The 15,401-nt window shown below is 40.8% G+C and overlaps 1 protein-coding gene across 1 annotated transcript in view; it reads right to left on the reverse strand.

Moving 5' to 3' along the window:
- The window catches only part of CRACR2A (calcium release activated channel regulator 2A), a 62,926-nt gene that overhangs the window by 10,654 nt on the left and 36,871 nt on the right, over positions 1-15,401 (reverse strand). Inside the window, exons 8-13 of the mRNA XM_069806694.1 lie at positions 13,696-13,883; positions 11,631-11,702; positions 9,281-9,326; positions 8,390-8,481; positions 6,622-6,949; positions 1,857-1,989 (exon numbers count right to left, since the gene is read on the reverse strand). Coding sequence (XP_069662795.1) covers positions 1,857-1,989; positions 6,622-6,949; positions 8,390-8,481; positions 9,281-9,326; positions 11,631-11,702; positions 13,696-13,883 — 859 coding nt within the window. The remainder of the gene's footprint in view (positions 1-1,856; positions 1,990-6,621; positions 6,950-8,389; positions 8,482-9,280; positions 9,327-11,630; positions 11,703-13,695; positions 13,884-15,401) is intronic.

The following is a 15,401-nucleotide window of genomic DNA, read 5'->3' on the forward strand; positions in this document are numbered from 1 at the left end:
TCCTTTCCCAATTTCCCTAACCTGTGATGATATAAATATCTTCTGGATATTTATAACAATAATTAGAGTCTTAAATATTAATCAGTCACTGCTTCCTCCTAATGACAACCTGCATTTTCTTGTATCACACTGTACTGTATCATGGAATCACAGAATAATTCAGGTTGGAAGGGATCTCAGTAGGTCATCAACAATTTCTTTGGGGACATTTTCCACATCAATGGGATTTTTACCACTGGCATTAATTAAAAGCATTCAAGCCCGCCTTCCTTCAATGGGCATTAAGAAATCTACATGGAGGATATATCCATTGCTTATATCTCAAAGGGAAAAAAATTGAGCTATTCTGTAGAAAGTCAATGAGAAGACTCTTCTCCAGGTTGTTCACTTGACTTTTCAACAGTCTGTATCTTGCCAGCCATAGTCTACAACTCACTGATGTGAAGACTGAATCAAAGCTATGACAAATACTTTCTTGCCATTGCATTTGCGAGAACACTGGATGAGCAGCCAAAAGATGAAAAGGTCAGGTACATTTCTGTGGTTTTCCTCTGGAACCTTCACGCAACTGCAGACACTGTGTAAGACCTCAGAGTCTAGAGAAGTATATCAGCCGTTTACAAGACAACATGGATAGGACATAGCACCAGACTCTTAAATGTAGGCAACTGCATATAGGTGTCTAAGCTCCCATTACAGTTAATGAAGATCTAGTCAATGAAGAACTAGGAGTCTAGGAAATGACTAAGCTCACCCTGAAGTAGGCATCAAGGGTCAGATTAATTGGTCCCTAGGCTACTCTGACTGGACTGATTTGGAGAGGATGGTGGGGTAGAATTCAGCTATTTTGCTCACAGGTACCTAGTGCAATCTGAGATGCCATTTGGTATTCAAAATGTCTGTTTCAACCTGGCAGGACACCCAGGAGACCTGCTCTCTTCCAAAGCAGCAGCTGAAGACCAGGTGAAATACTTTATAGTGCCAAAATTAATTTAAATCCCTATGCTAAGATCTTAGATCTTCCCTGACTCTAATGTGAACTTAGACACTCAACATACCAGCAGACATTTAAACTCAGGTGTTTGTCTACCTTGTCAGCCAAGGGAGCTACAGCAGCTGGTCACCTGCGATTGTCACAAATGCAAGACAAATCCATTAATTTAAATACCTTTTATTGTGAACAAGTTTTATTTCATATATGCTGCAGAATAAGTAAGGCCTAAATACAGACTTAAGTATAATGAATCTGGTCATTTACAGTAAATCAGCTGCATTGCAATAACCTATACTTACATTTTCGTACCTTGATTATGTGTCTGACTTTTGAAAGCTCGGTTTACAACTTCAGGCAATGTAAGTACAATGTAGGGTTTGAAATGTTTGGCTTTGAAAACACTGGTCCAACATATTTCTCTGGTGCTTAATATAATGCTAAATCTTCAAACATAATTCAGAAACTCTACTTTCTCTTTAAAACAAAATCAGATTACTTAGAGGGATAGATATGGGGTATGGAGGGGGGATGGTTAGTACAGCACAGCCCAGAGGACACGATATCAGTTTCAGAACAGCGAGATCTACAAGGAAATTCTAGCTTCACTGAAATCAATAGGATTTTTCTGATTTATTTCAGTGCTGCCAGGATTTCAGTATGGAATTTACTCTGAAACCTCTCCATCAATTATCTGCTTCCCAGTTTAGGAGAACTCACGTTGCATGTCCTACTCTCCTTTTGGACAATGGCTTTTACAACATCTATATGTTTCTGTTTTATAACACAGGGCCTGATCTCAGTAGAAACTGCTAAGTACTGTTGGAACAAAAATAATAATAGTAATAATGTTTCTTAAACTTACCTACAGTAGCAGCTGTGCCTGGGAAAAAACGATCTTCACAAAATCGCCTTAAGAATGAAGTCTTTCCAACACTTGAATTGCCCACAAAAATAATCTTGAATAAGCGGTCTGGGACAGAGTTTATTCTCTCCTCCTTCAAGTAAAAGCAAACATTAGTCTCCAACTGTTCTATAAATCCTGTTGCCTCTCCAATTTGCCTTGTCTTGAAGGCTGAGATGGGAAAAAGAAGAGAATTTATCCTATCATGTTCTCCATTACTCATAAAGCAATATTCTGTTTCTTAAAATAACTCAGCATTTCAGATGTTTGCCATGCATCATTCCAGATCATTTGAAGTGCAGTGATTTGGACTGAGCTCTGGAAGTATACTGAATATGAACCTTGACAGGAGACTACGTTGCAAAATGCATGAAATTGCTTAAAGAAAGTGGTTTATGTTCATCCCTGCAAATCAAAACTCATAAAGCTTCACACAGCTCTGCTCAGTAGTTTCATCCTATACCAATGACAGAGGAAACAGCACATCTTCACCTAGGTAACAGAAGGAATGCCATTCTTTTTTGACTTACGCCATCTATCACCAGATTCTTCTCTCTGCTACTACTGTGGAGCCAAGAGCTTCCATGGAACTACTGCACTTCTACATCTCTTTAACGTTACAGGCAGAAGCATGGGGGAAAGAGATAGAGCAAGAATTAGACCCAGTTAATAAGGCTGTAGACATTCACCTATGTTTCTGTCATTTAGATTTTTTAAGCAGAAGGAAGAACAATTTGTTCTGCCTATCCACGTCCTGCTTACTGCATGCTGGAGAGAATATTTATGTCCTCTGTCAAGTATGTCATTATTCCCAAGACCTTTGTATGTAGATCAGGAGTTGCTTAGGGGAGAACACTGTAGCACCAGCTGTTTTGCAGGGTGTGCCCTAGCTGGCCTCTTCTCCTATTTTGTGCAAAGGTGGAGGAGGAAGAGGGAAATAGCAAGTTTGTTCTTCATGCTGCAGAAGGGGAGCAAGATCATGGATGCTCCTGGCATTAGTTTGTTGGAGCGGGGCAGTGGAGGGGAACGGAGGGGAGGCCCTCTGCCAGGCATCTGAGGTACAGAATCCCTGAGACTGCTGACTTCAAGAAAACATCAGAACTGAGCTCACTGCCTGACAGTTCTTTGAATGAGACATTGAAGTCTGGTCTTGCAAATGTTTTCTGCAAATATACTGAAGCCTTACAGAAAGAAGCAGAAACAATAGACAGCTGCACTTCATGGGGAAAAAAAAAAGTAAATAAAAACTTGAGCTGCTGTCTTGCTTAGTAAGAAAAAAATTCATTCACTGCTGTAAGTTTTGGGGACAAAAACACGTCTTTTCCATGAGCTGTGCTAATAGCCCATTACAACCATAGACAGATTTCTTACCTCATTGCTCACTTCTCCTTTTCTATTAAAATCCCAAACTCCACTGCAAGTATAGGCTGCTAGTAATACACATACACCTATATAAAGCACATTTTCAGTTCTGCTGAAAAACATTCCCAGACTATTAGTTTGTGTGCTCTGGGAAATAAAACAAGTTAACATACAATCATCAGCTTGGCACCATTTTCACAGTGCTTCTGAGAACAATAACTAAATATATGGACTACATGACCTGAAATACCTTGTCCCTGGTGGTCACACACACACCTCAGTAGCACTAAGACTCAGACACCAGAGGCCTTCAACTCAACTCCCAACATAATAGGCAGTCATTTTTCATTGAGATATATCAAGTCCACTCACGAAAACAACCTTAATAATCAAACTTGATTCTAAAACTGCATCAGAAAAATGCTCTACTGACTCTTAACTCCCAGATAAAAGAGCAGTTACTGGCCTCATGCTGCAAATTCTTAGATGCTTTCAGAAGTCACCTTCCATAGGATAAAAATGGACATTTCTGAAAGGAGAAAAAAATTTACATTGGTTTTACCAGTAGGTCATAAAGGACAAGCAGCTAAATGACTGTGAATGTATAGTGAATAGGCAGGCTTAATGCCAGCAGCTAGGAGCCTGAGTTCAGTACAGTACACAATGGGATCATGGAATGCAGTAATACAAAGCCATGTAGATGGCAGGAACAAAAATGACGATGAATTGAAAAATACAGGTTGTCTAAGATCCTTCGTCTTCCTAGTGCAAAACAGAGAATGACAAGAGTTCATATCTGAGTAAGCTACATACGTTAACAACTGCATGGAATCATTCTGCCTCCTTTGCTCAAGTATTTCTAGATCCTACACTCCTTTATACTGCAGATCCTTTGAGCAGAAAAACATGAGGGGAGAGAAGGACTGGCTGCAGAAGACAGTCTAGTTGACATACAGCTTTGAGACTCACACCTCATAACTCATGATGCAGGAAGCAGGGAGTTATCTTTTTCTGAAGTTTTCTTCAGCTCCAGTTGAGGATTACATGCAGAGCTGCCCTGAAAACACTTACTAATTGAATATCACTCCTCCTAGCCCAGGCATGATGTCAGCAGAGGGAATCAGTGTGCGAGCGCTGTATGGAACAAGATCACTTCTGATGTCTAAATGTCATGGTCAAAAAGTGGTGATCCCAACAGCCATCATTTAGCAAATGCAAAGTTATATGAGAAATTAATCAGACTACAGCTGGTGTATGGAAGGAAATGAAGCACTACTCACATAAAATGGCAGTGGTCAGACACTTAGACAGCCTAGAGACCGCCCTAAGCAATGGAATGCCATCAATTGAATCGTCATTGGCAGGCCTAGTCAGCAGGCCAAGAGGACTGTGCAAATACTTCAGTGCCACATGGACAGAGAGTTTATCAGAAAGGAGGATTCTGCTGTATTTTTTTTAAACTAAATTTAAAAAAAAACAAGCAAAAAACCAACCCAAACTAAGGGATAGGCTAAGGCACTGACATTTCATAGAAAAAAACACCAAACGGAATTGGCAGTTCTAAGTGACCTTTGGAAATGAACTTGTTTACCCTCACAATGTATCTTTAGAAACTGAAACAAAACATTTTCAACAACCAGGCAGGAGATATTTTATGATTTCTTCTCTACCCTCCCTGCTTGCTCTCAACTGTTTGGGTTTTTTTTGGGGGGGGGGGGGGGGGAATGTATAAGAAACATGTTCTGAGGGCATGCCCAGTTCCTACCCAGCTGAGAGGATGTCTTTTCAAGGGGCACGACTGCTGAAAGAGAGCAGGCAGGACAGGTTTGTCCTAGCCAGACCTGATGACCTACGTGGTTTTTGCTGTCCTAAAGTCCAATGAGGCCATACTTTGAAAATGTGATACAAAATAAGTCATATAGCAAACAAAAAGTATGCATTATATTAAATCATTTCAAAGGATGAAGCTCTGTTCTGTGCCCTAGACTTTTTACTAAAAAGTACCACTTAGAAGTTATTATGTAACCATGGCATAATTCTATCATAATTTTTAAGATATGCTTGCTTCTTCTAAAAGAACCATATAATTATGACCAAGCATACCTATTTTTCCTATACTTTAATCTTTTTAATATGTGCTCCAAGAATCTAAAAATGAGTAATACTTAACAATGATACTAAAATTAGAAAACAAGCCCAGCTAGCTCTGAAGCAATAGCAGTGCAAGAAGGACTTTAGACTTCAAAGAAATGTACCTTCCAGCATATTGTTTTAAGTATTATTACTGCATGGTGAATTCATTGTTAACATGCACATAGAAGCTAGAGCTGAAAAAAAAATCTGGATTTCAATTTTCTAATTAAAAGTATTCTCAAAAATAATTAAAAAGTAAAGATATTTGCTGTCTTTATTTCTCAGATTCAAAAGTATCAGAATATGAGAAATGTCACTTTTTGGCAACCCCCCCCAACTTTTCAAAAGAAGAATTGCTGCTTTTTTTAGACAATTGCTACCTTGCTACCTTTCAGTGGATTTTCTTGTGTCATCTATTACAAGGCTTAACTTCACTTCTCCTAAATAGTCCTTCAGACATAAGTCTAGGCACACATTGTCTACAGTTACCATTCCTTTAGGCTGAGTTTCCCTTCTTTGCACCTTCAACATTTATCTGCAGTATATTTCCATCTCCATCTTCATACAATGGCTTAATTTGTCATGCTTCAACTTAAAAACAGAAAACTAAGTAATTTTGGATTCTAAGAATAATGCATTACCCTTCAACACCATTTCATGTTTTCCAAGGTCCTATAGAATAGGATAGAATAGAACAGAACAGAATAGTTCCAGTTGGAAAGGACCACAAAGACCATCTAGTCCAACTGCCTGACCACTTCAGGGCTGAACAAAAGTTAAAGCATGTTGTTAAGGGCATTGTCCAAATGCCTCTTAAACACCGACAGGCAGGGGACATTGACCACCTCTCTAGGAAGCCTGTTCCAGGGTTTGACCACCCTCTCAGTCAAGAAATGTTTCCTAACGTCATGTCTGAACCTCCCTGACGCAGCTGTGAACCATTCCCACGCGTCCTCTCACTGGATCCCAGGGAGAAGAGCTCAGCACCTCCCTCTCCACGTCCCCTCCTCAGGAAGCTGTAAGGGAGCCATGAGGTCGCCCCTCTGCCTCCTTTTCTCCAAACCAGACAACCCAGAGTCCTCGGCCGCTCCTCACAGGACATGCCTTCCAGCCCCGTCACCAGCTTGGTTGCCCTCCTCTGGACGCATTCAAGGACCTTCACATCCTTCTGACATGGTGGGGCCCATAAATGCGCACAATACTTAAGGTGAGGTCCCCTTTGCGCCCTTACATTTGACAGTGTTTCCTTCCCTACAGGCTGCTCTCTAGAAGATGATGGTGAGTGTTCCATTGATTGTTCTGTGTTTTTCTTATCCATTTCCATCTCAGAAGAAGTATTCTCATCTTCTCCAGTCCATCTGTTCAACTGCTTATCAACCAGCCTGTCAAGAAGCTGGGGTAGGTGATCTTCCTCAATTGATATTATTCTTTGGAGATGTGATGCTTTAGACATTCCTCCAGTGGCTCCAGCATCAGGCTCTACAGATAGAATTCCATTCAGTCCAGCAGAATTCCTTCTCTTTGAGTTATTGAAAACATCATCATCTTCAAATGAATGGCTAGACAGAGAAAAAAAGCAAGTACATCACAAAAATATATTGGACCTGGATTCCTAGTGTTTTATTCTAGTGTAACTGAACTTAATCTCCCATGTTTTTTTACTACTCACAGCAGGCATAGTAGATTCACAGTCCAATGTCTACTGAAAAGTCAGCTCATCATACAGTGTGAGTGTGTGTGTATATATATATATATCATGCTTGATAATTATAAGTAGCATGAGGAAAGCTAATAACTTAGGGGGAAAACCTGAACTAGAATACAAAACATAAGATTAGCCTCACTTCTAACCTCATGGAATAGCTAAAGTAAATTTCCCTACTGTGATTTCCTCCTCCCCCCCCGTCCCTGTTCTGCAAGAATAAAACCACCCCCCAACCCAGACCCTTTCTATATGTAATCTAATTCTCTCTTTAGCAGGTAAGAGGGAGATGGGTTTGTTTAATACGGATGAAAAAAAGGCTAAGTGGGGATTCAACAGAAGTGGAAGTGTAGATAAAACAGATCCAGAGTCTTCTCAGATGTGCACACAGATGCAGGCTACAATAAGAGAAATGCTGACTTGATACAGGGAACAAAATGTCTTCATGAGACTGGTGCAGCAAAGGAACAGGTGCCCAAAGAGGCTCTGGGACCTCCATCCAGATGCTCAAAAATTCAACTGAACAAGGCCCTGAGCAACCTTATCTAGTTTTGGAGTTATCCCCATTTGAACAGGAGATGGGACTAGAGACAACAGAGGTCCTTCCCACCTAAATTTTTCTAGATTTTTGTGCCATAATTGCTTTTGCCAGTTATGCTCCACTTCTCAGTACTGAACTGTGTCTCGAAAGCTTTCCCTCCTTACACTTCATGACACTGCGCCTTCAGGGACATTGCCTCAGCTGCTATTTCAAAGTGAAATACTAGTCTTCTTTCCAGCTCGTCTTGTCTCAAAGGAAACATGCTAGTGTTTCACTGACATCACCACCTTGTTCCTGTTGATTTCAAGTTTACAACCACACAGCTAAGAATTAAATTCTCCATGTTTTACCAGTTCCACATCCCATACTTTACAACAGGACTGCTGTCCTCTACAGTAAGAGGGGAGGAGGTATACTCTTTCAGGGAGTTACCAAGGACATTGTACCACATCAACATAGTGTAATGGGACAGCTCCTGTGCCTCCCAGCATATACTCATCCACAATGGGGAAATCTCTTGCCTTTGCAGACAGTACAATTGTTTTATGTGAAAATTTGTTTCTTTATTTCCAAATAAATTTCATTATTTCAAAAATTTTCCAAATTTCTTAAAAAGCACAGTAATCTTACAGTGACAGACACTTTAGAAATACATGCTTTGAAAAGTCCAAAGGTATCAGAAAGAAAACATTCCACATCATCTTTCTATAAGCCTCATCGTACTCAAACAGGGAACACAGGAAAAAAAGTTCTTACCTGTTAGGCAGCATCTTGCCCTCTATGTATTTCCCAATGACAGACCCTGATCTTTGCTTCCAGCTGGCTTTTGGAACACTTGTTTTGCATTTCTGCAGAAATACAGATTCTTCTTACTAATTTACTCCTGCTGTTCATTATGGTTAGCTGCCTTCATTCCTAATGCTTAAATAATGCAATGAATATGAAAGAAAAAAATTGTAGAAAAAATCCCAGAGGTATAAATGCTTCAGAATCCTGACTGATGAACAATCAGAACACAGTAACTCCAGATCCTGCAAGAATTCATCTGCTTTGTAAACTAAGCAGACCACAATTAAACAGAGTAATATCATGAAAAGAAGTCAATAAATATATTTTTTTACACTAGCAGCTTCCTGTAGGACTAAGAACAAACAAGTGTAAACTAAGTGACCTTAGTCTCCTTAAGTCAGGGTACTCCTGGAATTTCTTAGGGGCCCATTCTCTGCTGCTGCTTAAAAAGTTAACGTGATCTGCCCTTACCCAGTACTGACAGGTATTCAGGTACTGATTCAGGTACTCAGAAATTGTGCTGTTGTACAAATGTTTCAGGATATTAGCTCTTCTTGACTGAATAGATTAACACAACTTAATTCATACTCTCATGATTGCATTTTTAGCTTCTTATAAAATACATTTATCTCCCTCAAGATGGCTCCAACTTTATAATTCTAAAAATGTAGCTCTTAAAATTGTTCAAATTTAAAAATCTTATTCTCAAGTGAGAAAAAAAATTATATAAATTAAGAAGGGGGCGAGATTTAAGTAGCTCAAGAGTCTGTTGCCTGCACAGCCTTCTGATCCCCTTCTTTTGAGGCTGTTCTGATATGTGTTTGCTCAACACTGGGTTTGAAAATAACAGTTGTTTACCTGTAAAAATATGTCACGTTCATCTTTGAGATGTTTGTTCCTCTCCCTGCAAAGAGAACACAAATAAAAGAAACACTGAGGCCAAGTATTTAGAACTGCTGACTTTTCTACTCAACACTAACAGACAGACTGGACAGTTGGCACTGTAAAAGGCAAGACAAATGCACTTTGCATATCTCCACCCTTCATCATACTTTATTTATATTCTTACCACAGCCAGTTCCCTGATTGGGCCACTGAATCTCCAGTAGGGCAATGCTGATTAAAGCCAGCTGGCATCTGGCTGTCATTCTGTAGTTTATCAAAACAAATGCCTAAACACATAGAAATCAGTTCTGGTCAATACGCCTTCACTTACTCTAGATTAGAATGTTTAAAGGTTTTCACAGTAAAGATGGCTTCTTACTGTGGAGAGGGTGTAATGAACACCATCTCTATTCATCTGGTGACAGCTGTGAAGGACAGCTATGCCCCTCTGAGGGCTACGGTTGTGGCTGCCATGGAAAAATCTCCCTAGGAAAACATCCATCTTCCCTTCATTTTGCAGAAAAGATGAAAATGTCAAGAAATGGAGACTCCAGGCAATTGGCCAGCTCTGATCAGATCTGACAACACATCTGCTTATTGTACATCATTCATTGTCTCCATCTATTGCTGGCCTGGTCACAAAAGAGACTGAGCAGCCATTACAGCCTTGGTGAACAGAAACAACTTCTGCTGTCAGATGTTTCCATCTATGGCCCCATTACCAGGAGCAGGCAAGATCACACCACATGGAGTGGCCTATGGGAAACACACTGCAAAGTAAGAGCCTTTTCTCAAGTATGGGAACTTTTTAGGTAACTTAAAATGAGGCCTCCTGAAGGAAGTGCAGTGAATGAAGGCCTACAGGCAAGTACAATCTATAGCCCATGCAAACTTACCACTGAGCAAACGAAAACTAACATTGCTGCACATTGAAAAGAGGGTCACAATTGACTGAACACAACTCCAAACTTTGAAGTCTATCAATACGGAAATGTTACAGAGAAATTTAGCTAACTATATTTTGATATAATTTTACAAATAAACATTTTGGGGAAAGAATCTTCGTTTTGGGTGCACCCCCATCACTTTAGAAAGAGCAGAGCCTTTTAACAAGCTTCAAGTCTCCTGCAGCCAGGCTTCTACCACAGAAGCAGCTTACAACAGTTCACCACTGTTTTGGTTTTTTATTGACTTTTGGAATGGAGATTGTCCTACAATACCAAATTGCCAAAACAAAGCAAATCTTTCATATGTACTGCCTTCTATTGTGTGCAAGAATGGGGCATGTTCCATATGTAACCATTTTTGCTATCTTTTGTGTCATTATCCTGTGGCGGGTTGACCTGACTGGCTGCCAGATGTGCATCCAGCCGCCCTCTCACTCCCATTCTTCAACAGAACTGGGGAAGAAAATAAGATGGAAAAGCTTGTGGGTTAAGATGAAGACAGGAAGATTGCTTACCAACTGCCATCACAGACAAAACAGACTCAACTGTAGGAAGATGAGAAACAAAGACAAAACTAAAGTCACCTTCTCCCACCACCCCTTCTTCCCAGGCTCAACTTCATTCCTGCACTCTCGACTCTTCTACCTCCTTCCCAATCCCGAGTGGCGCAAGGGGATGGGGAATGGTGGTGCTGTGGTTGGTCCATAACAGCTCCTCTCTGCTTATCCTTCCTCCTCACGCTTCTCCCTTGCTCCAGGGTGGGTTCCCTCCCACAGGTTACAGTCCTTCACAAACTGCTCCAGCACGGATCCTTTCCATGGGGCACAGTCCTTCAGGAACAGACTGCTCCAGTGTGGGTCCCCCAGGGGCCGCAGTTCCTGCCAGAAAACCTGCTCCTGCACGGGCTCCTCTCCACGGACCATAGCTCCTGCCAGGAGCCTGCTCCTGCGTGGGCTCTGCACAGGCTGCAGGGGAATCTCTGCTCCGGCACCTGGAGCACCTCCTCCCCCTCCTCCTTCACTGACCTGGGCGTCTGCAGGGCTGTTTCTCACACGTTTTTTTCTTACTCCTCTCTCTCTCAACTGCTGCGCAGTGTTTTCTACCCGTTCTTACCCAGGCTTTCCCAGAGGCACCACCACCTTGGCTGTGGGGCTCAGCCGTGCCCTGCGGTGGGTCCACTGGAGCTGGCTGGAACCTGCCCTGTCTGGCACGGGGCAGCCCCGGCCTCTCCTCTCTGGCACAGAGGCCACCCCTGCAGCACCCCGCTGCCAACACTGGGCACACCGACACCCAGTACATATCCCAACATAATTTTATCCTTTAATGTCCCTCTTTAGAATGATGCAAGAAGTTCTTGAATGTAAGGTCTGCATTACCTTAAAAAATCCAGCTGCTTCAGAAGTCCTGACTTCTCTCTCTGTAAGGTTTCTGTCACTCGGTACACCTCCCTGTAATGAAAAGAAAGAAATAAAATTGTTCTAACCATGGTAATAACACCATTAAAATGCTTCCTCTGGGAGTATCCACATTTGGGACTTCAGCTTCTCCAAACCTGTCGACTTTATTCTGCATGAATGGTTACTAATTTTAAAAAAGTTCATTCAGTATAAGGCCCAAGTATCACAGCAGTTTGAGTTAGCAGAGGAAGGAGTAGAGGTTCTTTTAAAAAAAATTATAGCTTTGTAATTTCTTCATCCAGAGAGCTTAATATACACCGATACTGGCACTTGCACCATTCAGAGAAGACATACTGCTGAAATCCTTCTTGCTCATGGCCACTAAAGGCCATGTAAAATTTTATCCAAAATTAGAGTTTATCTTGCTGCTGGAACCATACGTCAGGCTCGCACATCTACGATCTCTAAAATTTGTTTTCAGTTCTTAACACTTATGCAGCCTTAAACATTGGACAGAGTGCCTCAGATTTTTACACTAGATTTACACCATTTACTTTGTCTTAACGCAACTCGGTGTCTGGCCTTAAATGTTTTTTGCCTTTCAGTGAAGCCTCAAGTTCTTCCTGTGCACAGTCTGAACATTACACCTGCTTCAACAGCACTGGTCTTACCAGACTGATACAGATGTTTAAAGCAACGCTGTGCAGTTGAGTAGGGCTGAGCTCTAATTCCATAAAACACTATTGAATCCAAAGTGCTTTGTAAATGCAGCAGTATTATTCAGCAGTCTGACCCCTGAGCAGATTTCCTCTGTAGCTTTAAAACCAGATCATTCCACAGTCTTTGCTCTGGATCTGAAAAGAGAGGCCTCAAAGAGGAAACAAACCACCTTGAGGAGGAGTATTTCTATTGTCTACTTCCAAAACACACATCAAACATGCAAACCTAAAAATAGTGTTCTAAACGCAGTGGCTGTTCTTTAACAATCATTTAGCAACAAAGTTCATTAATTATACACCCAAGAGAAATTAAATTAGTAATAACAAAGTAGAGTTTGGCACAAAGCTTAACAGAAAAAGAATATGACATTTGATCTAATATTCTGCTCTATCCTGAAATATGCCAAACAGCCACAGATCTGAGTTATGTAGTTCATTGCTGAAATGTATAGAGTCTGGCAAGGTATGTGCCACAGTCTGGCATCCATGTGCTCTCCATTGGCAACAAGAGGGTTTTACAGATCCCTGAGCATTTTTTTAAAACTATCTGCTGTTAAATGGACTTCAGTGAACATTTCTGCCAATTACAGCTTCAGAGTAATGTAACTCTTGCTTTGTGCAGAAGGCTGGAGCAAGACAGGTAGATTGATCTGTCACTTAAAGGCCATTTCTATCCCTCAAAATATGAATTGTAAATATTTCTTTTCAAAAAATATTTTTTAATTCAGAGTCAGAATCTGAAATTCAAAACATTTGAACTGGAAACACCAAAATGATGGTTCTGGATTGCCATAAGGCCTTGTGTGAATGGTGATTTAGCTGCATAAGCTACGTTTTATCTTGCTGGCCAGGCTCCTTGGTCAGAAATGATGTACAAGACTTGTTGTTGATGAAGAAAAGAAGCACATCCTAGCCGTCTCATAGCCAGAGTACATTCTGAGAAGCAAGTTTCAGATAGACTTATCTTTGAGGAGGATGGAGCATCATGTGCCACAACTGTAATTTCTGTAAAGAATCCCACTGGTATTTCAAAACTAAGACATAATTTTTAACCAATTAAACTGATTTTTAATTCCAAACACCCTCAACAAATGGGGGTGGGAGAACACTAACATTTTGAAGAAGTAGCAAAAGATTCTGTAGAAGCCAGATATGCTACAGAAAACAGGCTGAATTACTTGGGAAAAAATGCCTAGAACTGTACTTGGTTTGCTGGTGGTTTCTCCTTATGACACAAACTTAAATCACAGCACTGAATACCCTGAAAAGGAGGCTCACTGACACACTAAGCAAATGCACTAGAACCACTGCAGCTGGAGACTTACACTTCCTTCTCCTCGTGTAGTCTTGACGCCTCCTCCTGAAGCACCTGTAACTGTTGTTGAGCCAGGCTTAGTTCGTGAGATGTTCTCTCCAGGTCTCTCAGCAGCTCCTGGTTAGTCAGCTTCAGCTTGGTGTTCTCTACTTTGGTTTCTTCTTTGCCACTGAGAAGTTCTGTACATTGCTGCTCTAGCTGGGATGCAAGAAAAGAGAACAGAAAGTATTATAACTAACTGGGGCATCTTGGTTTTGAGGCTTTCAATTCAAGTCTTAGAGGTTAGTTGAATAGGAAGCTATTTCTATCAAAGCCAATGTATGAGTAACACATATATGGTGCTCTTCCACTGCTCTGTGTACAGACATAATTACATTACACAAAAACAAAGCCATTCCACTCTATGATTGAATTTCATCCAGTTCAAAAATGCACCAGGACAAACCACAAAAAAGGTGTTTACAGAGCAGATTAGCAGTAGTTAGTTGATATTCACAACTGCTATTTTAGACAATTTCCCAAAATGACAAGACCTACACAGAGCAATTCAGAGTTCTGCCTAAAAACTGTTAGATTTAAATCTGGTAGCTGATAAACCTACCCACCCCCAGTAATATCAACAAGAAGTAACCTTTCTGCCACCTCAGCTAAATCTGCAAAGAAGTGTGAATTAGAGCTTTTTTATTCACTTTTATATTCACCCTCCAAAGTATATACAAAGGAAACATACACCCTCCCTGTGAAACAGATAACAGCAGATGACAGTGGTTTCTAGTATGTGAAGAAGTTCCACCTGTTTCTCCCTGGCTAACCAAGCAAATTAAGATGACAGAGCAAAAGTTAAGTAGACTAAAATTAATCCACTTCATATTAGGGAAGGCAAAGCTGACCTGAAGATATGGAAGCTTTTTTTATTTTTTTTTTTTTTTTTTTCAGTATGCATTTTAAGGGATGTAAAATGTACTAGGAGCATTACAATGATACCACTTCAATCTTCCAGATCTGAGACACAGTGGAGGATCTTGTTAGAACTCTCATTTTGCACATCGCAAAAAGTAGAGCTCACTCAAACCAAAATCTCTCCCTATCCAGCTCTGCCAGTCCGTTCAGGCTCCGCAACACCGCTGTTGTTCTAGTCTTGGTTTTGAATGCAATCTTAAGGCCCAAGTTCAAAACAAAAGCAGAAAATACTTTCTAGCTGGGATTGTGAAAGGTCAGGAAAAAGAGTACAGTGGGAGCACTTATCTCAGCAGCATCACCAGCTCAATACACTTGCTGAACTGTAGCCTCAGCAGGCTCACAGCTCATATGGAACACTGACTAGCTGGGCATCAAATTACTGCTGAGCAATGTTGGTTTACATTGACAGATCACTTCAGTTCCTGAGTATTGCTTCCATTCCTTGACAGAATGAAGTTATCTATTCTAGGTGAAAGACCAGATGCTTGAGGTACTAGAAGACAAGACTTTCTTATATAGAGGAGTGGTGTGGGGAGAAGTAAAAAGTGATCACACAAAGATGAACTTTCAAAAAGCTTAAGAGCAACATATTGCAGGCAGAAATCCCACTTACACAACACTACGGCCATCTGAAAACTTACACAGAGGCTGGCCTGGAAATGTAACTGCAATGGTAGCCATCATCAGCTCCCAGAATCATAGGTACTGATGGTAGAAATACTTGCTGTAAATCCTGGTGCTTACTCTTGTGAGAAA

This window comes from Haliaeetus albicilla, chromosome 19 (genome assembly GCF_947461875.1).
Source record: "Haliaeetus albicilla chromosome 19, bHalAlb1.1, whole genome shotgun sequence".
In the NCBI taxonomy this organism is placed as follows: Eukaryota; Metazoa; Chordata; class Aves; order Accipitriformes; family Accipitridae; genus Haliaeetus; species Haliaeetus albicilla.